This window comes from Anomaloglossus baeobatrachus, chromosome 6 (assembly GCF_048569485.1).
Source record: "Anomaloglossus baeobatrachus isolate aAnoBae1 chromosome 6, aAnoBae1.hap1, whole genome shotgun sequence".
Lineage (NCBI taxonomy): Eukaryota > Metazoa > Chordata > Amphibia > Anura > Aromobatidae > Anomaloglossus > Anomaloglossus baeobatrachus.
The window spans coordinates 533,604,947-533,631,544 of NC_134358.1; the positions used below are offsets into that span (position 1 = coordinate 533,604,947).

The following is a 26,598-nucleotide window of genomic DNA, read 5'->3' on the forward strand; positions in this document are numbered from 1 at the left end:
CAGCACACCCTCCTCCAGTCCTCCCGTTATACCACCTCCAGACCTCCCAGCACACCCCCCTCCAGTCCTCCCAGCACCCCCCTTCCAGTACTCACAGCATACCACCACCAGACCTCCCAGCACACCCTCCTCCAGTCCTCCCGTTATACCACCTCCAGACCTCCCAGCACACCCCCCTCCAGTACTCACAGCATACCACCTCCAGTCCTCCCAGCACACCCTCCTCCAGTACTCACAGCATACCACCTCCAGTCCTCCCAGCACACCCTCCTCCAGTACTCACAGCATACCACCTCCAGTCCTCCCAGCACACCCTCCTCCAGTACTCACAGCATACCACCACCAGACCTCCCAGCACACCCTCCTCCAGTCCTCCCGTTATACCACCTCCAGACCTCCCAGCACACCCCCCTCCAGTACTCACAGCATACCACCTCCAGTCCTCCCAGCACACCCTCCTCCAGTACTCACAGCATACCACCTCCAGTCCTCCCAGCACACCCTCCTCCAGTACTCACAGCATACCACCACCAGACCTCCCAGCACACCCCCCTCCAGTACTCACAGCATACCACCAGACCTCCCAGCACACCCTCCTCCAGTCCTCCCGTTATACCACCTCCAGACCTCCCAGCACACCCCCCTCCAGTACTCACAGCATACCACCTCCAGTCCTCCCAGCACACCCTCCTCCAGTACTCACAGCATACCACCTCCAGTCCTCCCAGCACACCCTCCTCCAGTACTCACAGCATACCACCTCCAGTCCTCCCAGCACACCCTCCTCCAGTACTCACAGCATACCACCTCCAGACCTCCCAGCACACCCCCCTCCAGTACTCACAGCATACCCCCTCCAGTCCTCACAGCACACCCCCCTCCAGTACTCACAGCATACCACCTCCAGTCCTCACAGCACACCCCCCTCCAGTACTCGCAGCATACCACCTCCAGTCCTCCCAGCACACCCCCCTCCAGTACTCACAGCATACCACCTCCAGACCTCCCAGCACACCCTCCTCCAGTACTCACAGCATACCACCTCCAGTCCTCCCAGCACACCCCCCTCCAGTACTCACAGCATACCACCAAAAGACCTCCCAGCACACCCCCCTCCAGTACTCGCAGCATACCACCACCAGACCTCTTAGCACACCCCCCTCCAGTACTCACAGCATACCACCACCAGACCTCCCAGCACACCCCCCTCCAGTACTCGCAGCATACCACCTCCAGACCTCCCAGCACACCCCCCTCCAGTACTCACAGAATACCACCTCCAGACCTCCCAGCACACCCCCCTCCAGTACTCGCAGCATACCACCACCAGACCTCCCAGCACACCCCCCTCCAGTACTCGCAGCATACCACCTCCAGACCTCCCAGCACACCCCCCTCCAGTACTCGCAGCATACCACCTCCAGACCTCCCAGCACACCCCCCTCCAGTACTCGCAGCATACCACCTCCAGACCTCCCAGCACACCCCCCTCCAGTACTCACAGCATACCACCTCCAGACCTACCAGCACACCCCCCTCCAGTACTCACAGCATACCACCTCCAGACCTCCCAGCACACCCCCCTCCAGTACTCGCAGCATACCACCTCCAGACCTACCAGCACACCCCCCTCCAGTACTCACAGCAGACCACCACCAGACCTCCCAGCACACCCCCCTCCAGTACTCACAGCATACCACCTCCAGACCTACCAGCACACCCCCCTCCAGTACTCACAGCAGACCACCACCAGACCTCCCAGCACACCCCCCTCCAGTACTCACAGCAGACCACCACCAGACCTCCCAGCACACCCCCCTCCAGTACTCACAGCATACCACCTCCAGACCTCCCAGCACACCCCCCTCCAGTACTCACAGCAGACCACCACCAGACCTCCCAGCACACCCCCCTCCAGTACTCACAGCATACCACCTCCAGACCTCCCAGCACCCCCCCCCCTCCAGTACTCACAGCATACCACCTCCAGACCTCCCAGCATCCCCCCTCCAGTACTCGCAGCATACCACCTCCAGACCTCCCAGCACACCCCCCTCCAGTACTCACAGGATACCACCTCCAGACCTCCCAGCACCCCCCCCTCCAGTACTCGCAGCATACCACCTCCAGACCTCCCAGCACACCCCCCTCCAGTACTCGCAGCATACCACCTCCAGACCTCCCGTTATACCACCTCTACTACTCCAAGCACACCGCCTCCAGACCTCCCAGCACACCCCCCTCCAGTACTCACAGCATACCATCTCCAGTCCTCCCAGCACACCGCCTCCGCTTCTCCAAACACATTCCCTCCAGCACTCCCCCTCCAGTCCTCCCAGTATACCGACTCCCCAAGTCCCCATCACACATCGCCGCCAGAGTGCAGGGTCCTCCAGCCGTTCGTATACTGAAGGAACAAACGTCACATGTCCAGTCTGTACCACGTGATGTGCGCGTCACCGCAGCTCCCAGGCGCAGTCCCGTAGTGGCCGCGCTCTGCCGGCTCTCAGGACTCCGGTGACGTAGCAGCCCCGCCCCCTCGCGGAGTTCTGCGGCTGAGGCAGTGAGCGGCGGTGAGGCCGGGCCTGCGGCCACGTCTGCTGTGCGGAGTGAGGACTGAGCGGCGCCGGCCTGTGTCTGCAGGATGTGGGGGCCCGGGGCGCGCTGCCGCCGCCTGCTACTGCTGCTCCTGTGCTGCTGGCAGCTGCTCCCCGCCTCCGCCTGGGACAACGGGGACCTGGAGCTTTTTGACTTGGTGGAGGAGATTCAGCAAAACTTCTACCAGTTCCTTGCAGTGGAGCAGGTAATGGTGCTACTGGTGAGGGTGGGACAGCGGTGAGTGATGGATGGCAGGTTATATTGGCACCGTGATGTCACCGCAGCTGCATGGCTGGAGGTGACATCATAACTGGGGACCACAACGATAGTGGACCGAAGACGGGGGTTGCGCCGATACATAGGACAGAAGACTGGGGGCTGCGCCGAGATGTGGGACAGAAGACCGGGGGGCTGCGCCGAGATGTAGGACGGAAGACCGGGTGCTGCGCCGAGATGTAGGAAGGAAGACCGGGGGCTGCGCCGAGATGTAGGATGGAAGACCGGGGGCTGCGCCGAGATGTAGGACAGAAGACCGGGGGGCTGCGCCGAGATGTAGGACAGAAGACCGGGGGGCTGCGCCGAGATGTAGGACGGAAGACCGGGGGGCTGCGCCGAGATGTAGGACGGAAGACCGGGGGCTGCGCCGAGATGTAGGACGGAAGACCGGGGGCTGCGCCGAGATGTGGGACGGAAGACCGGGGGCTGCGCCGAGATGTGGGACGGAAGACCGGGGGCTGCGCCGAGATGTGGGACGGAAGACCGGGGGCTGCGCCGAGATGTGGGACGGAAGACCGGGGGCTGCGCCGATATGTAGGACGGAAGACCGACCGGGGGCTGCGCCGAGATGTAGCTGCGCCGAGATGTAGGACGGAAGACCGGGGGGCTGCGCCGAGATGTAGGACGGAAGACCGGGGGGCTGCGCCGAGATGTGGGACGGAAGACCGGGGGCTGCGCCGAGATGTAGGACGGAAGACCGGGGGGCTGCGCCGATATGTAGGACGGAAGACCGACCGGGGGCTGCGCCGAGATGTAGCTGCGCCGAGATGTAGGACGGAAGACCGGGGGGCTGCGCCGAGATGTAGGACGGAAGACCGGGGGGCTGCGCCGAGATGTAGGACGGAAGACCGGGGGGCTGCGCCGAGATGTAGGACGGAAGACCGGGGGGCTGCGCCGAGATGTAGGACGGAAGACCGGGGGGGGCTGCGCCGAGATGTAGGACGGAAGACCGGGGGGGGCTGCGCTGAGATGTAGGACGGAAGACCGGGGGGGGGCTGCGCCGAGATGTAGGACGGAAGACCGGGGGGGGGCTGCGCCGAGATGTAGGACGGAAGACCGGGGGGGGGGCTGCGCTGAGATGTAGGACGGAAGACCGGGGGGGGCTGCGCCGAGATGTAGGACGGAAGACCGGGGGGGGCTGCGCCGAGATGTAGGACGGAAGACCGGGGGGGGCTGCGCCGAGATGTAGGACGGAAGACCGGGGGGGGCTGCGCCGAGATGTAGGACGGAAGACCGGGGGGGGGGCTGCGCCGAGATGTAGGACGGAAGACCGGGGGGGGCTGCGCCGAGATGTAGGACGGAAGACCGGGGGGGGCTGCGCCGAGATGTAGGACGGAAGACCGGGGGGGGCTGCGCCGAGATGTAGGACGGAAGACCGGGGGGGGGGCTGCGCCGAAATGTAGGACGGAAGACCGGGGGGGGCTGCGCCGAGATGTAGGACGGAAGACCGGATGGAGTAACTAGGGGCCATACTGATATATAAACTATGTGGAGGGCTAAACCGATATATAAAACCAGGAACCATACCAATATATAGACCTGGATACCCCACTGAACTGGGGACTGCACCAGGGACTGTCCTGATATATTGTATAATCGTGTTCTGCGCTGATAAATATGACCGGGGACTTATGATGACTGGAGAGTGTGCCGATACAACCGGGGATAGGGGACTGCAGCAATATAACTGCTAACCAGGGAACATGCAGAAGTGACTGATATTAATCGAATGATGATCCATATGGTCCTTTTTTTGCTCCGTAAAACGCGTGGTCAGGCCAGAATTATAGTAATAATACAGATGCTAAAATGTGTCTGGATTAGAGTCCTATGATGAAAGCCTTAAAGTCAATTGTTCAGATTTACTAAAGTTGTCTGACTTTAAGGGACTGGGTCATGAGAAAATTACCGTACCTATTGCTAACATCAGGCTTTTAAGTTAGATGTATTTTGAATTTTTGGCAAATTTAAGCTCCGCTGCTGAGCGGGATGCTCTGTGTACTCTGAGCCCACTGGCTGCCATGCTGTGGATGTGGCATCAGAGCTGAGGACAGTGACATCGGGAGCAGCAGTGGACCCAAAAAGGATTTGAAGTGTTTTTTTTTTTGTTTTTTCTTCCTTTAATCCTCAATAAATAGCTTTTTCTGTTATATCTCATTGATGATAGTGAGCCTGCTGATAATTCTTTTTGAAAAGACAAAGTAGGAGTCTACAAAATGCTTCAGTAGCCATTATGCAAATTGCAAGATTATTTTTTTAATATCCCGATATGAAATAATGAATTGCCAAAGTTTTGTTAAAAAAAATAAATAAATAAATAAAATATACACATACACACACACTACAGTGCAAAAGTTTGGGGTCACCCAGACAATTTTGTCTTTTCCATGAAAAATCATACTTATATTTATCAAATGAGTTGCATAATGAATAGAAAATATAGTCCAGACATTGCCGAGGTTAGAAATAATGATTTTTACTTGAAATAATAATTTTCTCTTTCAAACTTTGCTTTCGGCACAGAATGTTCCTTTGTAGCAATTCCAGCTTTACAGACCTTGGGCATTCTAGCTGTTAATTTGCGGAGGTAATCTGGAGATATTTCGCCCCATGCTTCCCCCCCCCCCCCCCACCAAGTTGGATTGGCTTGATGGACACTTTTTGCACACCATACGGTCAAGCTGCTCCCACAACAGCTCTATAGGGTTGAGATCTGGTGACTGGGCTGCCACTCCATTACAGATAGAATACCAGCTGCCTGCTTCTTCCCTAAATAGTTCATGCATAATTTGGAGGTGTGCTTTGGGTCATTGTCCTGTTACAGGATGAAATTGGCTCCAATCAAGCGCTGTCCACAGGGTATAGCATGGCACTGCAAAATGGAGTGATAGCCTTCCTTATTCATAATCCCTTTTACAGTGTACAAATCTCCCACTTTATCAGCACCAAAACAACCCCAGACCATTACATTACCTCCACCATGCTTGACAGATGGCGTCAGGCACTCTTCCAGCATCTCTGCATCTCACAAATGTTCTTCTGTGTGATCCAAACACCTCAAACTTCGATTTATCTGTAGATAACTTTTTTCCAATCTTCAAACAATGTGTAGAGTGTATTTCTGTTTAATTTAATGTTAGCTTCATTGAAAAAAAAGTGCTTTTTTTTAAAAAAAAAAAAAAAATAAGGAAATATTTAAGTGACCCTAAACTTTTGAACTGTAGTGTGTGTGTGTGCGTGCGTGTGCGTGTGTGCGCGCACCCGCATTTTATAAAGTTTACTTTTTTGCATTTCAAAACCTGTACATCCGAGCCAGTATAGCATTGGTTTTAGCTTATAACGAAAATCCTGGTGATTGGTTCCCTTTAAAGATTAGGTAATTTTCTGATGACACTTTCCCTTTAAGAGACTGTAAACCACAGATGACAGTCTCAAAATGCTAAAGATTCATCCTGGATGATAAAGAAAGTGTGAAAATGTGCCAAATTGTATGTATGGTGCACAGGATTAATCAATTTTGGTCTTTTCCCCATTTTCCCCACACTTCATTTTTTTTTTTTTTTTTTGAGCATGCCACAAAGATGTCTAACCCAAAATAAATGTGATGCAAATTATGAAACACAAATTGTTTTTAGTGCAAAGAGAATTTGTCCCATAAAACTTTGTAGGCTACGTTCACACAGGGCATCTTGTATTGTATTTTTGGTGCATTTTTCAGGTCACAAAGATGCACCTAAAGGCATGCATTTCCTTCCCCCAGCAAAGTGTGAGATTTCTATTTTGCTGTCCACACTGCATCTTTTTTTGGCTGCATCTTGGCTGCGTTATTGAAGATGCAGCATGTCAATTCTTTTTTTCATTTCATTTAAAAAAAATGCATTGGCAAAAATGTGTTAAAAATGCATCAAAAACGCATCCGTTTTTGCCACGGGTGCATACTTTTAGGGCCAAAAGTGTTTCATCTTTGTGGTTAGAAAAGATCCACTGAGTTTACGGTCTGTGGAGCTGCAACAAATTGTTAGAAAGCAGCAGAGAAAATGAAATCCTCATCTTTGTCATATTATCAAAATATTCCTTAAAGGGAATTTCCAGTCTTATGAGTATAAAGCATATTTATTGTCTGTTATGGAGCTTTCACTTTGCATTTCTGTCTTCCTTTTCTATCAGTATTTTACTTTTTTATCTGTAATTTTATAGTTAACAGCTTAGTTCCAAAGTTACCAATGACCTCTGCCATCTTTCAGAAGTGGACAGTTTCCTAGGCAAGGGACTCACGCTTAGGCCGGGCCCACAAGGGGGACTAATGCGACCCTCGCATGACACTCTGCTCACGCTGGCAGCACAGCGGGAGCCGAGTGTCATGCGAGTGTCACAGCGACTGAGGTCATGCGATCGGACCTCAGCTGCGGAGGGGCGGGCCGGCGCTGCGGAGGAGAGGAAGGGATTTCTCTCCCTCTCTCTTCCGTTGCCGGTTATTGCCATTCTCGCCCTGCACTCGCGGTACACCGGTGTACTGCGAGTGCAGTGCGATTTTTCTCTCGCCCCATAGACTTGAATGGGCGCAAGAGAAACAAGGAACGCATTACAGTCGCAGCATGCGAGTCTGGCACCCCTCCCCTAAGTCGTTGGGATTCTCCCTTCAGCGTCACCAGGATCGAGCCAGACCCCCAGGGTCCGGACCCCTAGTCGTTCTCCTCCCCGCTCCTGACTGACTCTGTCAACCTCGACTGTCAACTTTCAAACTTAGCTCCACCCATTTACCTCAGACACCTCACCACTAAGCTCCACCCCCAGGCTGGTTCCAGAGACAGTGCACGGGGCTTAGGCTAAGTTCACACTTCCGTTGTTTTCAATCCGTCAGGTCCGTCAGCAACGGATCAGTTGTTTTTTAGATGTCAACTGATGCAACTGATGTGTTTTTCACAGGATTCCTTTCACAGGAATCCTGTGAAAAAACGGATCAGTTGCGTCCGTTACATCCGCTGTGCATCCGTTTTTTGACGGATCAGTCATGATCCGTTTGTGTTTGGGACAGCCCAGTGGGCGTGCCAAACATGCTGGGCATGCTCAGTAGAGCATGACGGAATCCAGCGCTGGATTCCGTCGTAAGACGGATTACGACGGAATCCAGCACCATAGACATACATTGCAAGTGTGATGGATGGCGACGGATTCCTGCGCGGTGCGTTGTTTTCGACGGCCTGAAAAACGTTACATTCTGCGTTGCTCCCCGCCCGGCGGTCAGTCAAAAAACGACGGACCGCGACGCAGCGGACGCAACGCAGGGACATCAGTCGCAATCCGCCACTAATGCAAGTCTATGGGACACAATGGAATCCGCTAAACGGATTCCGTTGTTTACCATAGCGGCGGATTTCGACTGATACATTTTAGCGGAAATGTGAACTTAGCCTTAGGCTAGGTTCGCACACTGCGTCTTTTTGACGCTGCGTTTTTGTGCGTTTTTGGCCGCTAAAAACGCACAAACGCACCTGCGTCGAAAAAACGCATAAAAAAACGCATGCGTTTTTGCCGCGATTTGGTGCGTTTTTGGCTGCGTTTTGCTGCGTTTTGATCTCTGCGTTTTGCTGCGTTTTTCCAATGCATTGCATGGGGGGAAAACGGAGAAAAACGCAGGAAAGAACTGACATGTCCATTTTTTTTTTTTAACTCAAAAACGCAAGTAAAAAAAACAGATGTGTGCGGACAGCAAAAATGAAAACTCATAGACTTTGCTGGGAAAGCAAAGTCCTGCAGTTTTGAGGCCAAAAACGCACCCGAAAAACGCCGTGAAAAACGCACTGTGCGCACATAGCCTTAAGTGTCATAACCAGATTTCTGGTCGCTAAGTACTAATGGGACCTGCCCCGGCCCTGATCTAGTGTGTGAGGTAACAATTGGGTGTCTGCAGGTTTTTGGTACTTGAACCGGTAGATGGCCTCTTTCTTACCTAGGATGGGGCACCACACCCCTGGCTGAGGTGCAGTACCTCTGTGGCTACGGTAGCCTCAGGGGCGCTACAACAGCGTATGAGAGCGATCAGTTCGTGCCAACTGCTTCTTCTTGATCACTTACAAAACCAATAAAGAAAAAACGAACAAGAGGTCACAAATAACAATATCTTTATTGGAAGTCAAATAAAAAACAAATATTAAATATTTTTTTTTAAAAAAACACAACCATTGGCTTTAAGGAAAAAGGGCGTCACAAAATGGTGACCTGCAAACCACAGTATACAAAGGAAAAAGAATTTTAGTATATATATGTGCAAAAAAGGGGGTAAGTACAAAAATTATTACCAGCTAGGAGAATAAAGTGTCACGTGCTGAAAAAGAGTAGCCTTAAATTAGGCCACAGTATGTACACCTAATTGTTGCCTTAATATGTAACAAAGGTGAAACCACAGATTTATTTACCCAAATATGTGTGTAGCCTACACCAAATATGTGGCTATAATAGAGTATATAGTAGCCATGAGGGATTGCAGGTAAAAAATTGTAAGAAGAAACTGCTCCGTAGTATGAATGATAACCAAATGCTAAATAGTCATATGGAATCACATAAAGCCAGTAATAGGCACAAAATAAGTACAAGTAAATGAAATTTACCAGAAGGGAGTTGAAGCACTAATTCTTGTGTGTGATGCCCACCCCAACGCACGCACGTTTCGGTGCCGTCTTCTTCGCATTGCACTCGTCCCCATGTGAGACAATGCTGCAGCTCAGATCTGTGATTTTTTTTTTTCTTAGCCCTAAACGGACTGAGGAAAAAATCGCATCATGCTGCGAATTTCTGCGGGAGCCGTATCACATGATGGGTGTGAGAGAGACATTGCACTGCACTCGGATGTTATCCCAGTGCAGTGCGATAGACGCACAGGCTGACAATGGAGGACATGGGGGGGATTAACCCCTCCCTTTCCTCTGCAGTGCCCGCCCTCACCTTTGCAGCTGGGACCCGATCGCAAGATCCGGTCACAGTTGCATGATACGCGGCTCACACTCGCAGCAGAGCCTGAGACGGGGGTCATTAGCATATCGCATGTGTTGTTCTCGCATCGGATGCCATACGCTAATGTGTCTGCAACCTTAGATGTAGACTAGTTCATACCCTTCTGTCTCCTTCTATAATCCCAGACAGGCTTGAGGATGATGAAATCAGGGCTCTGCAGGGGCCGGATCATCACTTCCAGGACTCCTTGCTCTTCTATACGCTGAAGAGTTCTGCTGTAGAATAAATTTGGCACCAATCAGACGCCTCCCTGATCTTACTCGATAGATAAGTATCTGCCTGCGTTTCTCGGAATTGAGGGCAATTTGAAATTTACGACTCTTCTGAATTTTTTTTATGGCTACATTTCCATTTGATTTTGTGACTTCAAAAATGTCTTCTCAATTTATATAGTGATGCTGAGACTTGGATTAGTCACTTATGCTTATCTTTTAAATCTGTGTTTGTCTGGTCCCCATTGAATGCATTTTCTAATGCTCTTAATTCATATCTACTCCGCAGTAACAATGCTTAGTGTGGTAGCTCTTATGACAAATTGAAAATCAATATAGTGCAATAATAAGAATTGATGTCTTTCCTGGACCTTACTTTTCTTAAAGGGGTCCTACATGTTCTTATGAAGTTTCTTCATATGGTAGGTAACAGTTTGTAATGGGTACAAACTAGTGTATCTCAATAGATCAGAATATCATCAAAAAGTTAATTTATTTCAGTATTTCAATACAAAAAGGGAAGCACATACTGTATATAGAGTCATTACACACAGAGGGATCTATTTCAAGTGTTTATTTTTGTTAATGTTGATGATTATGGCTTACAGCCAATGAAAACCCAAAAGTCATTATCTTAGAAAATTAGAATAATTAGGATAAAACACCTGCAAAGGCTTCCTAAGCATTTAAAATGGTCCCTTAGTCTGGTTCAGTAGGCTACACAATCATGGGGAAGACTGCTGACTTGACAGATGTCCAGAAGGCAGTCATTGACACTCTCCATAAGGAAGGTAAGCCACAAAAAGGTCATTGCTAAAGAAGCTGACTGTTCAGAGTGCTGTATCCAAGCATATTAATGGAACGTTGAGTGGAAGGAAAAAGTGTGGTAGAAAAAGGTGCACAAGCAATCACCGGGATAACCACAGCCTTGATAGGATTGTTAAGAAAACGCCATTCAAAAATTTGGGGTAGATTCACAAGGAGTGGACGCTGCTGGAGTCAGTGCTTCAAGATCCGCCACACACAGACGTATCCAGGACATGGGTTACAAGTGTCGCATTCCTTGTGTCAAGCCACTCATGACCAATAGACAACACCAGAAGCGTCTTACCTGGGCCAAGGAGAAAAGAACTGGACTGTTCTCAGTGTCCAAGGTGGTGTTTTCAAATGAAAGTAAATTTTGCATTTCATCTGGAAATCGCGGTCCCAGAGTCTGGAGGAAAAGTGGAGAGGCCACAATCCAAGCTGCTGAGGTCTAGTGTGAAGTGTCCACAATCAGTGATGGTTTGGGGAGCCATGTCATCTGCTAGTGTAGCTCCACTGTGTATTATCAAGACCAAAGTCAACGCAGCCGTCTACCAGGAAAGTTTAGATCACTTCATGCTTCCCTCTGCCAGCAAGCTTTTTGGAGATGGAAATTTAATTTTCCAGCAGGACTTGGCCCCTGTCCACACTGCCAAAGGTACCAATACCTGGTTTACTAACCACAGTATCACTGTAATTGATTGACCAGCAAACTTGTCTGACCTAAACCCCATAGAGAATCTATGAGAGACACCAGAGCCAACAATGCAGACGAGCTGAAGGCTGCTATCAAAGCATCCTGGGCTTCCATAGCACCTTAGCAGTGCCACAGGCTGATCGTCTCCATGCCACATTGCCGCATTGATGCAGTAATTCATGCCAAAGGAGCCGCGACCAAGTATTGAGGCATTTACTGTACAGACTTTTCAGTAGGCGACAACATTTCTGTGTGTAAAATAATTTTTTCAGTTGGTCTTATATAATATTCTAATTTTCTGAGATAATGACTTTTGGGTTTTCATTGGCTGTAAGCCATAATCATCAACAGAAATAAATACTCAAAATGGATCTTTGTGTAATGACTCTACATATTGCATAGGAATAGAGCCCTCTGTGTGTAATGACTCTATATAATATATAGGAATAGATCCCTCTGTGTGTAATGACTCTATAATGTATAGAAATAGATCCCTCTATGTGTAATGACTCTATATAATATATAGGAATAGATCCCTCTGTGTGTAATGACTCTATATAATGTATAGCAATAGATCCCTCTGTGTGTAATGACTCTATATAATATGTTTCACTTTTTTTTATTGAATTACTGAAATAAATTAACTTCTACTACTAGAACAACCCCTTCTGATTCCATGTTTCCCTCAGGTAAAATAAGAAAGCCTATACTTCCCTCCCATACTGGCGCTTTTCAAGTGGTGTCAGGACTCACGTGGGGTTGTGACATCACGCGACCTCCGCGTCCATTTCAACAGGAAGTGAGTGCAACCGCAGCGCTCACTTTCTGTATATTAACTTGTTTAGCTTGAAGGCGGGTCACAGAAGCCGCCGCTGATTGGAAGCGGGTACACAATCCCCCACGTGAGCCCGGGGCGCGGTACGGGAGGTGAGTATAGGCTTTATTATTTAACCTGTGGGAAACCTATTTAATCAGAAGGGGTTATGACAATGTTCAGTATCCTAATTTAAGGGGCATAACTTTCCACTGAGCATCTCTCCTCACCAGGGCTGCATCGCTGCCCCCTCATTGGCATATGAAAGTTGTTTTTTATTTTTGCTTAGCCCCCCTGCATACCTGTATAAGTGGCTTATTTACCATATAGGGGCTGACACACTCCTTTTCAAAGGTTTTGACTGTTGAAAACAAGTTATCACTTATCTGATCCCTCAGTGTGATGTTTGCCCATATTGTTTAGACCAATAAAGATTTTAGAAGTTTTTCAGCGTAAATTTAGGGGTTGAGGGGCAGAGAAGTGACAGTTTTTAAAGAGAAGGAAGTAGACTTCTCTGATAAGATATGTTACTAATGGTGAAGAAATTATGTAATATATATAGTGATGAGTGAGCATTACCAGGAATTTGCAACCAGCAGCTGAATGCTCGGATGGGTGTGACTGTCTTGCTAAATTCTACTAAAAAGGGGGCTGAAAGCCCGTACTTACGAAGCGCTCACTGATATCCTAATCAGACACGAATACTAATATTCTTTATAGCAAGATACTATTTATTTTAATAGCACATGAATAGTTAATGGTACATAGGCATTTAGAACTATAGTCATAGAAACTTATACAATAACAGAAATATGCATCAACATTACCGTTTGTTGTAGCAATCCTTTCACATCGGAGGGAACTCGAGTTAATGATAAGGAAACAACATGGCATCTTGCATCACAGGAACAGTGCGTACGGACACTTCAATGTCCTGGAAGGTTTCCCCTAACATTAAGCGAGTCCGGTGTATTTTTATAGGAAAACTTTGTAGGTTGTGTTTAAATGGTCACCAGCATGTGACAGCTGAGTCATGTTCATGCAACTTGACCACAAACTGCTGTGGGCACCAGCAGCTTCCTGCACATTTACTTGTACATCCTGCCAGTTGACAACTGACCGACCACAGTTGACCATAGTGTTAGTGAAATATTGCAATGAGCCGTAAATTTCATATGCAAGCTTCCTTAAACCTGTCTTTAAGCCAACCACAAGTTTCCGGTAAGTGGAACTGTAAATGTGACTTCCTCATTATCTTAAAATTTGTTTGACATGTATTCTTTGGTCATCATATTGGCCATCCAGAGGACATCTCTTTGATACTGAATTATTGATAGGTCAAATAATATCTGGGATCACTCCTATCTTTTGATTATGATTCCTATCTAATCACACATTCTTTCAGTCATATCACATTGGTATCACAATCGGTCCTTGATCCCAGGGATTATTTTCCATCATCAGTATTCCACTAGAAGAAGATCACTCGGAATATACCATACCATGACCAAGAAATATTGTTTGCCACAAATTTTGTTTTCTTTGTTTAGATAAACGTTAAATCACAAATATAATCACTTTCACTACTTTTGTACAGTATATTAAAACTAAAAGCAATATTATCTGAAAAGCTCCCTTGAATATCATGTGTTTTGGCATTTGCTCGATATTCAAAGGAATCATTACACATTACATTTCCCGATATGTTACTACAAGTTTCACTAGTCCCATTTATGAACATATTGGCATAAGGCCATAACATATCATGAATTGTCCTTTCCACTAAGCTGGGTTTAAAAGCATCTACAGTATTTATAGCTGTCCCAAAACTTATTTTTATATTCTCTATAGGGATGAATTCCAGGTTAGTCAGTCCAGTCTTATTTCTTGGTACCCAAATTCCTCCCTTAAAAGCCAGATATTGCAAATTGGTGACTGTTGCATTCAAATTGCCTTGCCACCATGGATGATTGATCCATCCCACTACGGAAATGGGTACTGTAGTATTCTATAGACGAATATTTCAAGTGTCTTTATCAGCAAGATGATCAGAACAACTTTTCCACTTTAAGATTTCCTCCATCGATACCGAGACATCCAGATAAGGGATACTGGTGGCTGTAACCGAAGAATGTGTACAGATCCAGCAAGCTGTGTGTTGAAAATGTGATGGTGCATCAGAAATTCATTCGCCACAGGTTCCTCCTGATGTAGACTTGTCCATCCAACGACCAGAGAGGCAAACATCAAACACAGGAATTTCTCCATCTCATCACCATCGAGCTCTTCCCAGTAACCGATACCATGGATTCCGCTTATTTACCACACCTTCTGCAAATAAAGATACACTATTATTCTCGTAAATAACATTTTTCTTGTGGGACATATTCCCACTTCTCCACTCCTGGTCTCATTATCAGGAGAGTACGATCTTTTCCGACCGCTATTACCTCTGTCTCTGAGGGCGGTCCTTGGAGGTTTTGAATCCATATTTTTGCTCCTACATTTTTAATATTAAAGGATCCAAAACCTTTAGTACCCCGTATTGTTAATTCTGCCGGGGCAGTTCCTTCTCTTATTTCAGACAAGTTTATTAGAATTATCAACACCTGAGCCACCTTCTGGTGTTTCATCAAGATCAAAGGTTCATTTCCAAAATTTAGCATCAGTACCTTGATTTCTCCCTGATAATCTGCATCTATTACCCCTCCCACCACTATGGTTCCTTTTAACACTAAACTAGGAGTGGCTATTTGACCATAATGATCCTTTGGTATCTGGCAACCCAATCCTGTTGAAATTGGTTTTACCTTACCTGGGGGTACCATGACAGTTTCCAATGTACTGAGGTCTAAACCTGCGGAATAAGGTGTCGCTCTTTCTGGTGTGCCCAAACAGCTGTACCTTGCAACCATGCCTCTTTTTTCCTTGTCAACTGTTGGACTGATTTGTCTGATGGCTGCTGCTTTATCTGCTTCTGAATTAAACAAACGTTCAAGTGAGTTAGTTGGGACATGAGCATCGACATGAAATACAGTGGTCTTGGTAGATTGAATAATCCCTTCAATGTCTTCCTGTAACTCCCTCATCCTCCCTAGAACTACACCGATTGATTCTCCAGTCAGCGCTACAGTTAAGGTTAAAATAACTGTTTTGTATGCTGGAGGAGCATGTTTAACCAGCCTATTTCTTATGCTGGCTTTCAATGGGTACTGGAGATAATCATCATCCATTCCCAAAAGAGGAAGAGCATTCCTCATTGCTTCTTCCTTCAGCCTTTCCATACCATCTTTTAAGGTATACCAAGGTTTATCATTGATAGGAAAGTCTGCTTCTGATGGATATTTGTCCAGAAAAGCATGGGCTAAGATCATGATTAAGTTTTGAGTACCATGCTCATTATGATGAACAAAATAATTTTTTATTGATCTCTGAATTACTGGGTCCTGAGACATGGTGACAAATTTTGCCACGTCTCCGGCGTCAAAGTGCACCCCACCTCCTCCGAAATCGTGCACTCTGACCAACCAGGGAATTTCTCCTTCTCCTGGTTTTTGTCTAAACTGTGTTAAAATGCTATCAACTTCTCCCTGAGAGTAATCTTCAATGGTTACTCGATTTTTTACATGAGGAATCGTTCTCTCATTTGTGATGGCATTACCATCTTTGTCATATTGCAGATTCCCCTGACCATCCCGGACATGTTCCCGGATGATCTCATTCTCTGTCCTCTCTAGGCGCCTTCTTACTGGATTAGCCTGAATCTTCCCTTTATGGTAATCCTCCTCATCAGATGATGAAGATGAATCCCACACATCCCCATCCCAAGTATCAGGATCCCAGTTTATAGAAGCTGAGACGATACTTTTATGTACTTTGGTTTTATTTACTTTTCCTCTTCTTTTCTTGTACTTATTTTGAGCAATTTTGATTTTATTTACCTTTCCTCTTCTTTTCTTGTACTTATTTTGAGCAATTTTTATGGCAGCTTTTTGTGCCACATTCTGATAATGTTCCAATTTATCCTTCAACAGTCTGGTATTACATTCCAGAACTGTTTTCAGGCAACCTAATTCTATCATCTTTTGTTCCATCTGGGAACTTTTCTTCTGCATCTTTAGATTATGCTCATACATTACATTATATGCACTTGCCAAAATCCAGATGCGCCGTCCTAAAGACACTACATCACCTGCTTTCACAGGGACACTACCGAATACATTCACAACATCAGTAGCTTCACTACCCTTAAGCTTATCCTGCCATTGTTTGCGCCGTGCTAAAGACACTACATCACCTGTTTTCACAGGGGCACTACTGAGTACATTCACAACATCAGTAGCTTCACTACCCTTAAGCTTATCCTGCCATTGTTTGTGCCGTGCTAAAGACACTACATCATCTGTTTTCACAGGGGCACCACTGAGTACATTCACAACATCAGTAGCTTCACTACCCTTAAGCTTATCCTGCCATTGTTTGTGCCGTGCTAAAGACACTACATCACCTGCTTTCACAGGGACACCACTGAGTACATTCACAACATCAGTAGCTTCACTACCCTTAAGCTTGTCCTGCCATTGTTCTACCAATCCACAAGACACTACATCACCTGTTTTCACAGGGGCACTACTGAGTACATTCACAACATCAGTAGCTTCACAACCCTTGAGCTTATTCTGCCATTGTTCTGCCAATCCACAATTGACCAATTCATGTGCTATAAGATTGTAGGGAGCCTCAATCCAGCTCGGGATCTCCACAACAACCTCCTTAACATTATCCTTACGTTTTCTGAACATTTTGACACTATGCAAAAAGATTGAAAAAATATCTGGAAATTTGCCAAATATATGTTTTAATTTCTAAATTACAAAACGTCGTTAATTACTTCTTATAGAAGTAATCCTGCCGACTATGCCAATTTATGTCTTGCTAAATTCTACTAAAAAGGGGGCTGAAAGCCCGTACTTACGAAGCGCTCACTGATATCCTAATCAGGCACGAATACTAATATTCTTTATAGCAAGATACTATTTATTTTAATAGCACATGAATAGTTAATGGTACATAGGCATTTAGAACTATAGTCATAGAAACTTATACAATAACAGAAATATGCATCAACATTACCGTTTGTTGTAGCAATCCTTTCACATCGGAGGGAACTCGAGTTAATGATAAGGAAACAACATGGCATCTTGCATCACAGGAACAGTGCGTACGTACACTTCAATGTTCTGGAAGGTTTCCCCTAACATTAAGCGAGTCCGGTGTATTTTTATAGGAAAACTTTGTAGGTTGTGTTTAAATGGTCACCAGCATGTGACAGCTGAGTCATGTTCATGCAACTTGACCACAAACTGCTGTGGGCACCAGCAGCTTCCTGCACATTTACTTGTACATCCTGCCAGTTGACAACTGACCGACCACAGTTGACCATAGTGTTAGTGAAATATTGCAATGAGCCGTAAATTTCATATGCAAGCTTCCTTAAACCTGTCTTTAAGCCAACCACAAGTTTCCGGTAAGTGGAACTGTAAATGTGACTTCCTCATTATCTTAAAATCTGTTTGACATGTATTCTTTTGTCATCATATTGGCCATCCAGAGGACATCTCTTTGATACTGAATTATTGATAGGTCAAATAATATCTGGGATCACTCCTATCTTTTGATTATGATTCCTATCTAATCACACATTCTTTCAGTCATATCACATTGGTATCACAGTGACTCAAGTACACGAGTATAATGGAAGTCAACGTGGAACTTGAGCCTTTTTTGGGAATTTTTTTGGAAAACTGCTTGAGTTCCCCATTGAGTCATCCTCGTCCAAGCATCTAACTGCTGGTTACGAGTACCGAGCACCCGAGCATGGTAGTGCCTGCTCATCAGTAATTACAAGTACAGAGCACCCGAGCATGGTAGTGCCTGCTCATCAGTAATTACAAGTACAGAGCACCCCAGCATGGTAGTGCTCACTCATCACTAGTTACCAGTACTGAACACCCGAGCATGGTAGTGCTCACTCATCACTAGTTACCAGTACTGAACACCCGAGCATGGTAGTGCTCACTCATCACTAGTTACGAGTACTGAGCACCTGAGCATGGTAGTGCTCACTCATCACTAGTTATGGGTACCGAGCATGGTAGTAGATTGTAGGCTTGTAGATTGTAAGCTCTCACGAGCAGGGTTGCCTTTTTTCCCTTTAAATATTGTATCTTCTATAATTGTTACTTGTTTGTATATGTTTATGTATATGATATGTATATGTATATGAGCCTCCTGAATTGTAAAGCGCTGCGGAATATGTTGGCGCTGTAGAAATAAAGATTATTATTATTATTATTAATTACCAGTAGCAAGCACCCGAGCATGGTAGTGCTCATTCACTAGTTACGAGTACCGTCGCCCAAACATTACTACATAATTTCCTATATTCATCTGTTGATTTGTGCTTTTTGTTGAAATGAACAGGACCATATAATCCTCTCCTGTGTAAAGGTCCAGTCACACTAAACAACTTACCAGCGATCCCAACAACGATAGGGATCGCTGGTAAGTTGCTAGGAGGTTGCTGGTGAGATGTCACACTGCGACGCTCCAGCGATCCCACCAGCAACCTGACCTGGCAGGGATCGCTGGAGCGTCGCTACACGAGTTGCTGGTGAGCTCACCAGCAACCAGTGACCAGCCCCCAGCGACGCGTGGAAGATGCTGCGCTTGGTAACGAAGGTAAATATCGGGTAACCAACCCGATATTTACCTTGGTTACCAGCGCACGCAGCTACACGTGCAGAGAGCAGGGAGCAGCGCACACTGAGCTCTGGCTCCCTGCTCTCCTAGTTACAGCACACATCGGCTTAATTACCCGATGTGTGCTGCAGCTAAATGTGCACAGAGCAGGGAGCAGCGCACACCGGGTGCAGCTACACAGGGTACATATATAGGGTATAGAGTACAGGGTGCAGCTGCACAGAGCAGGGAGCAGCGCACACCACTTAGCGCTGGCTCCCTGCTCTCCTAGTTACAGCACACATCGGGTTAATTACCCGATGTGTGCTGCAGCTAAATGTGCACAGAGCAGGGAGCAGCGCACACTGCTTAGCGCTAGCTCCCTGCTCTCCTAGTTACAGCACACATCGGGTTAATTACCGGATGTGTGCTGCAGCTAAATGTGCACAGAGCAGGGAGCAGCGCACACTGCTTAGCGCTGGCTCCCTGCTCTCCTAGCTACAGCACACATCGGGTTAATTACCCGATGTGTGCTGCAGCTAAATGTGCACAGAGCAGGGAGCAGCGCACACTGCTTAGCGCTGGCTCCCTGCTCTCCTAGCTACAGCACACATCGGGTTAATTAACCCGATGTGTCCTGCAGCTACATGTGCACAGAGCAGGAGCCGGCACTGACTGTGAGAGCGGCGGAGGCTGGTAACAAAGGTAAATATCGGGTAACCAAGGACAGGGCTTCTTGGTTACCCGATGTTTACTGTGGTTACCAGCCTCCACAGAAGCCGGCTCCTGCTGCCTGCACATTAGCTGTTGCTGTCTCGCTGTCACACAGCGATCTGTGCTTCACAGCGGGACAGCAACAACTAAAAAATGGCCCAGGACATTCAGCAACAACCAACGACCTCACAGCAGGGGCCGGGTTGTTGCTGGATGTCACACAGCGACATCACTAGTAACATCGCTGTTACGTCACAAAAGTTGTTCCTTAGCAGCGATGTTGCTTAGTGTGACGGGGCCTTAAAGCTCAAATGCAGTTACATTCAAAGCCTAAAAATCTTTTGATTTCCTTTTTTTTTTTTTTTCTTTAGTTTTTACCTCCCAGTAAGTGCGGCAGGATGAGAAGAAGGTTTGTTTTTTACCTTTCCTATGTCAGGGTAATGGTCTTGCATCTTCTGGTGTTACATTGTCACAATGTACAAATGTCCCCGGTGCATTGACACACGCCTTCCTATGTACTGTATTGCCACCTCCAGTCTTACCTAGCAGGTGGGTTTTGGGTGGGATGCAGAAAGGTGTTTTCATCCAGCACTTGACGTGGTTGTGTGATAACGACACTAATGTTCTCTAGGAGATGGTGACATTTCAGTTTACTTATATGATGTTAAAAAGTGGGCACAATAGTGTGTCGTGGAAAGATGAATGTTGTTGGACTGGCGCGTTTCATGCATCTTTAGAAGGGGCACGCTTATATCTGTTTATTTAACATGGAACGTCTGACATGTAGAAGTTGGTCATGACAACACTTTTTCTGTCCCGGTTTCCTTAATACTTTGGCTTTTCAGTGGAGACACATTCCAGTGTTAATGGCTCCTGAGATTTCATGTTAACACATTTCAGGCTGAATTGCTCAACAATAATGTCACCTGGTAACTAGAAATCCATTCATTACCCGAGAATGACAAAGAAAACCAGTCACCTAAAGAGAAGCCTCTGAATCTGTTATGTTTCAGGCTACACTCTGCTTAAAGAGAGCCTGTCATTAGGATTTAACCTATTAAAGTAAAGGCCGTTATGACCCTGTTAGGCTATGTGCACACAGTGCGTTTTTGTCACTTTTTTTTGTGCGTTTTGAGTGCATTTCTTTCACAAAACTCCATGCAAATCCTTATGCCAGCAAAGTCAATGAGAATTCTTTGTGCACGTTACTTTCCCTTGCAGATTTGGTGCAGAAAATCAACTGCAGCATGTCAATTCTTTCAGCCTTGTTTTTTCCACCCCAAATGCATGAAAAATGCATCAAAAAGCAGCAAAAACACATTGAAAAAATGCAGCGTTTTCCTGCCAAGAGGTGCAGATTCAGTGCAGAAATATCTGCAACCTATACTCAGCGTGCACACACAGTTTTTTGCTGATTTCCTGGATGTGTAGTGTAAAATCCATAGCCTTGTTCTTGTTTAATTTATCTTAGGCCCTGTGCGCACACTGTGTTTTTTGCCGCGTTTTTTTGCTACAGAATTGGTGCAGTTTTTGTTCACAAGCTTCATGCAGTCCTTCCCCAGCAAAGTCTGAGAAGTCCAAAATGTTGTGCGCACACTGCATTTTTTTTCTTTACAGGTTTTGCTGCAGAATTTCTACAGCAAAAAGAAGTAGCATGTCACTTCTTTTCTGCGTTTTTCCCTGTGTTCAATGTTAAAAAACCGCAGGGGCAAAACCGCAGGCCAAAACGCGGTAAATCAGCACCAAAAATGCACCAAACCGTGGGAAAAACGCATGCATTATTGGTGCATTTTTCCCCCAGATAGGTGCATTTTTCTGCCAGAAGCTGCGTCTTTTGATGGAGAAACAAATCCACAGTGTGTGCTCATAGCCTTAGAAATCTTTCTGCTGTAGCCTCTTCGTGCATCGCTGGGGGCCACTGTGCAGTGGTGGCAGCGCATGCACAGATGAGGATCTCGGTTAAATGACAAGCTGAGATCTCCATCTGCGCATGTGCCATCAACAATGCTATTTTGCTGAAAATTGCTAAAGGTTAATCTGAGCATGCGCCATTTTGCTGAAGAATGGCAGGATATGGATGTGTGCAAGCCCAGTACGTGAAAATTAAAAAAGGAGAATCATACAAATGTGTAGGAGCCACGACCGAACCAAAGACCCTACCCACAGTCCTGCCCCAATGCATGAATTGTACCAAGACTTGTAAGATAAATTAAACAAGAACCCGGCTACGGATTTTAGACTACACATCCATTAAATCTGTATATCGGGTCCATTATTGCCATACCTTTACTTTAATAGGTTAAATCTAAAGGATGACAGTTCTCTTTTAATTTAATTTTCCCAAAATCGCAAATAATTTTTATCTATATTCTTTGGCCCCCCAGCGATGGGGCAGAGGTACCCATGCTCTGCATGGGACTTCTGGAAATAGCTAAGCACTGTACTTGGCTTTATGGGACTGGCGGATAGGCAATAATTGGAGTGGAGGTTGAGCATGTGCACCTTTGCTCTTTTTAAGACTGGACTGTACAGAGCCCCATTCCCAGAACTCTTGTCATCACTGAGCGTCCCAGTGGTCAGACCAGCAGTGATTAGCACATTAACCCATAGGAAAAATGATGATTACTTACCGGTAATTAGATTTTTCCAGACACACGACAACACCATGGAGAGAGAATCCACCCTCAAGGACCAGAAACCTACAGTATAGCTTCACAAAGGCAGAACCTCAGTGTTTTACAGAGCATGATAGGTACTCCGTTTTGTATAACATATAAATATATACCGTATTTTTCGCTTTATAAGACGCACCTGATTATAAGACGCACCCCCAAATTTGGTGAAGGAAAAGAGATTTTTTTTTTTTAGTGTTAAATGGGGTCCATCTTATAATGCCAGTGTCCGTCTAACAAATCATATAGGGTATATGTCCCTCATAGCCCCCCATCCTAAAAGTAGCCCCCCTTAATCTGGATATGGCTCCCTTATATTGAATATAGCCCCCTTGTGCTGGGACACGTCCCCCTGTGCTGCCCATGGCCCCTATAGATGGCACACCTCCCCTGTCTTTGATATGGCCCCCATACTGCTGCCCATGGCCCCTATAGATCGCACACCTCCCCTGTGTTAGATATGGCCCCCATTCTGCTGCCCATGGCCACTTTAGATGGCACATCTCTCCTGTGTTAGATATGCCCCCCATACTGCTGCCCATAGTAAAATAAAAAAAATTTGGCAATCTACACACACGTATCTATGTGTGGATGGATGGATATATATATATATATATATATATATATATATATATATATATATATATATATATATATATATATATATATATATATATGTATATGTGTGTGTGTGTGCAACACACCACCACAGAGAAAAAAAATCGAGAAAAGGGAGGGAAATATAAAGGGTGGTGTAGTAGGTTTGAAAATCCAATTACCTGTAAGTAATCATCATTTTTCTCTTTCCCCACGAAAGCATAATAGCGAGATTACAGAGGAATCCTTTAGGGAGGGACCACAACTTACACTTTTCTCCCAAAAGAAAAATCATTATAACCCTAGTTTAACCTATAGTATCTAAAGAAGGTGGACAATGAAGGCCACGTAGCTACCATTCAAATTTGCAAGAGGTATCTGTCCTCTCTGCCCAAGATGTGGATACAGCCCTGGTGGAGTGTGCTTTCACGTTTGTAGGGGATCCAAACCCCCCTACTGTATAAGCCAATGAAAGGCCATTTCTGCCCCGTCTGGCTAGAGACACATTTGACACTGCCTGGCCTCTACCGGTTCTCTGAAAGAGTACCAACCTCCTGGGCCACACTTGGAGAAGGGCATCAACCTCATGGGGTAATTCCCTTGGGTCTAGGAATAAAAATGTCCTAACCTTCCTGTTTGTTTGATTCGCAAACAAGTCTATTAATGTCTCTCCTTATCGGCGAATAATCTTGAAAAATACTAGGTTTAGAGACCACTCTTGATGGTTTATCTGGTGACTGCTGAGGTAGTCTGTTACTAAATTGCTCTCTTGATTTTAGGTAACTTGTCGACAGCAACCGAAAATACCTCTTTGCTAAGGCTATTATCTCGATTGCATTTGACATTAGATTTTTGTGCTCACTGTACTTCTAAATACATTCCTTCAGGGATGTAGTTTCCGAAGTCACTTCTTGGGGGTTTCCACTGTTTAGGCACATCAGGAGGTCTGCAAATGCGACATGGCGTCCATTATATATTTCAGCCAAATTTGCACTCAAAAAGCCTAAAGGGTGCTTTACACGCTGCGACATCGCTAGCGATCTCGTTAGCGATGTAACACACCAGATCGCACATACGATTTGCCGAGATCGCACTTGTGACCGCGATATAAAAATAAATAAATGACCTATGTGCGATCTCGGCAAATCTTATCTGCGATCTGGCGTGTAACATTACTAACGAGATCACTAGCGATGTTGCAGCGTGTAAAGCACCCTTAATGGTGCTCCCTCCCTTCCGAGCCCTGCTATGAACCCAGACAGTAGTTCTTTCCTCACTTATGGGGTATCATTGAACTCGGGAGAAATGGCACGACAAAATATATTGTCCATTTTCTCCAGTTAACCTTAGAAAAATGAAAAATTTGGGGCTAAAGCTACAATTTTGGGATTTAAAATAATTTTTTTTTTCATTTTTACAGTTGAATGTTATAAAATTCTGTGAAGCACCTGTGGATTTAAGGTGCTCACCATACCTTTACTTAAATTTCTTAAAGGGTGTAGATTCCAAAATGGGGTCACTTGTGGGGTTTTCTACTGTTTAACCACATCACAGGCTCTGCAAACGCAACATAGCGTCCAATATCGATTACAGCCAATGTGTTTCTACAGTGAAATGAAGCTCCTTTCCTTCCGAGCCCTGCCGTGCACCCAAACAGTAGTTTTCCACCACATATGTGGCATGGGCGTACTCAGGAGAAATGTCACCACAAATTGTATGTTCCATTTTCTCCCGTTATCCTTATGAAAATGAAAAATTGGGGGCTAAAGTAATATGTTTGTTGGAAAAAGTAAAATTTAAATTTTTCTCCTTCCACATCGTTTTAGTTCCTATGAAGCATTTAAAGGGTTAATAAATAAAGCTGATCGAACCTGCCAAAATCTGGACCAGCGGATCTCTGCCGTATTGAACAATAAAATCCAGATCCGCTCCGGATTCCGGTGCCCATATAAGTCTATGGGGACCAGAATCCGGAGATTAAAAACATTTGTGGAAGGGATAGGATAGGGGGGTAGGAGTGCGCGTGGGATACTCACCTGAGGCTGTGTCATGGCAGCCAACTGCTTCCGGGTCACGCTTTTCCCTTCCGGAGCCAACAATTCAATATGCATTGTTTTACCTGCCCACCTGCGCGTGTAATTGGTTACAGCTAGATGCGCCCCCACCCTGAGTGTCAGCGTGTCAGCTGAATGCAACTAATCACAGGCGGCAGGACGGCCTGTGGGCGGGGAAAGCAGTGCAAGTGTCTGCGGGTCAGTATGGTGAACGTGCATGTGTTTCACAAACACATGCACGTTCCTGTCAGAAGTATGCAGCTGTGCCGGTGATGTTATGTCGACTTGTATGAGTCTAACAGCTCATCAGCCGGCACAGCCTGCGCTCTCTGAACATGAGTGTGCATGTACACAGAAACACATGCACGCTCCTGTTAGAAGTGTGTGCGGCTGTGCTGGTGATGCGGCTTTTGTTTATTATTTAAATAAATAATTAAAAAAAAAACCAGACGTGCGGTCCCCCCTAATTTTCATCCCCAGCCATGATAAAGCCGGCTGAGGGCTGGTATTCCAGCCCTCAGCCGCCCGGTATTGCCGCATCTATTAGATGTGACAATCCCGGTGCAATACCGGCTCTTCTCGATTGCCCTGGAGCAGTGGCAATCAGGGTAATAAGGGGTTAATAGCAGCGCACAGCTGCTACTAAGCCCTAGGTTAGTGATGGCACAGGCGTCTGAGATACCTGCATAACACAAACCTGTAAGTGAATGTAAATAAACAAGACACAGCGAAAAATCCTTTATTTGGAATAAAATACAAAACGCACCCTTCTTCACCTCTTTATTAACCCTCAACACCCTGCAGCTCCGGCGTAATCCACACGAGGTCCCACGCCGCTTCAACTCTGCTACATAGTCAGTGGCTATAGAGCACGACCGCAGGCTGTGCAGACAATGACAGCTGCAATGACTGCACGGCAGGCAGATACTGTCACAGGCTGGGGGCGTGGTTGCCTGCAACCAATCACAGACGAGAGGACGGCTGGTGGGCGGGGATAACACGGAAAGCTGTGTGTATAGATGTACAGTACAGGAAGTGATTCGCGACCCGGAAGCAGTGTGCTGCCATGACACCAAGTCTCGATAAGTATGAAACGCAGTTTTATCTCTGTTATTCTTTATTTTTCAATTATTTATTATTATTATTCGCCAGTTCTGAATCCAGCACCCGGAATATTTTTAAACCGCGCGGATCCGGAGTTTTACAATCCAGATCCGCTCAGCCCTATAAATAAACTTCTTGGATGTGGTTTTGAGCACGTTGAGGGGTGTAGTTTTTAAAATTGTGTCACTTTTGGATATTTTCTGTCATATAAGCCCCTCAAAATCACTTCAGATGGGATGTGGTCGCTAAAAAAAAATTGGTGTAAATTTTGTTGGAAAAAAAAGAAAATTGCTGATAAACTTTT

The 26,598-nt window shown here is 46.1% G+C and overlaps 1 protein-coding gene across 1 annotated transcript in view; it reads left to right on the top strand.

Annotated features, from left to right (window-relative positions):
* The first annotated feature begins 2,493 nt into the window (after positions 1-2,493).
* Positions 2,494-26,598, top strand: part of DNAJC1 (DnaJ heat shock protein family (Hsp40) member C1) — a 129,032-nt gene continuing 104,927 nt past the window's right edge. The window contains exon 1 of the mRNA XM_075315572.1: positions 2,494-2,803. Coding sequence (XP_075171687.1) covers positions 2,645-2,803 — 159 coding nt within the window. The 5' untranslated portion in view covers positions 2,494-2,644. The remainder of the gene's footprint in view (positions 2,804-26,598) is intronic.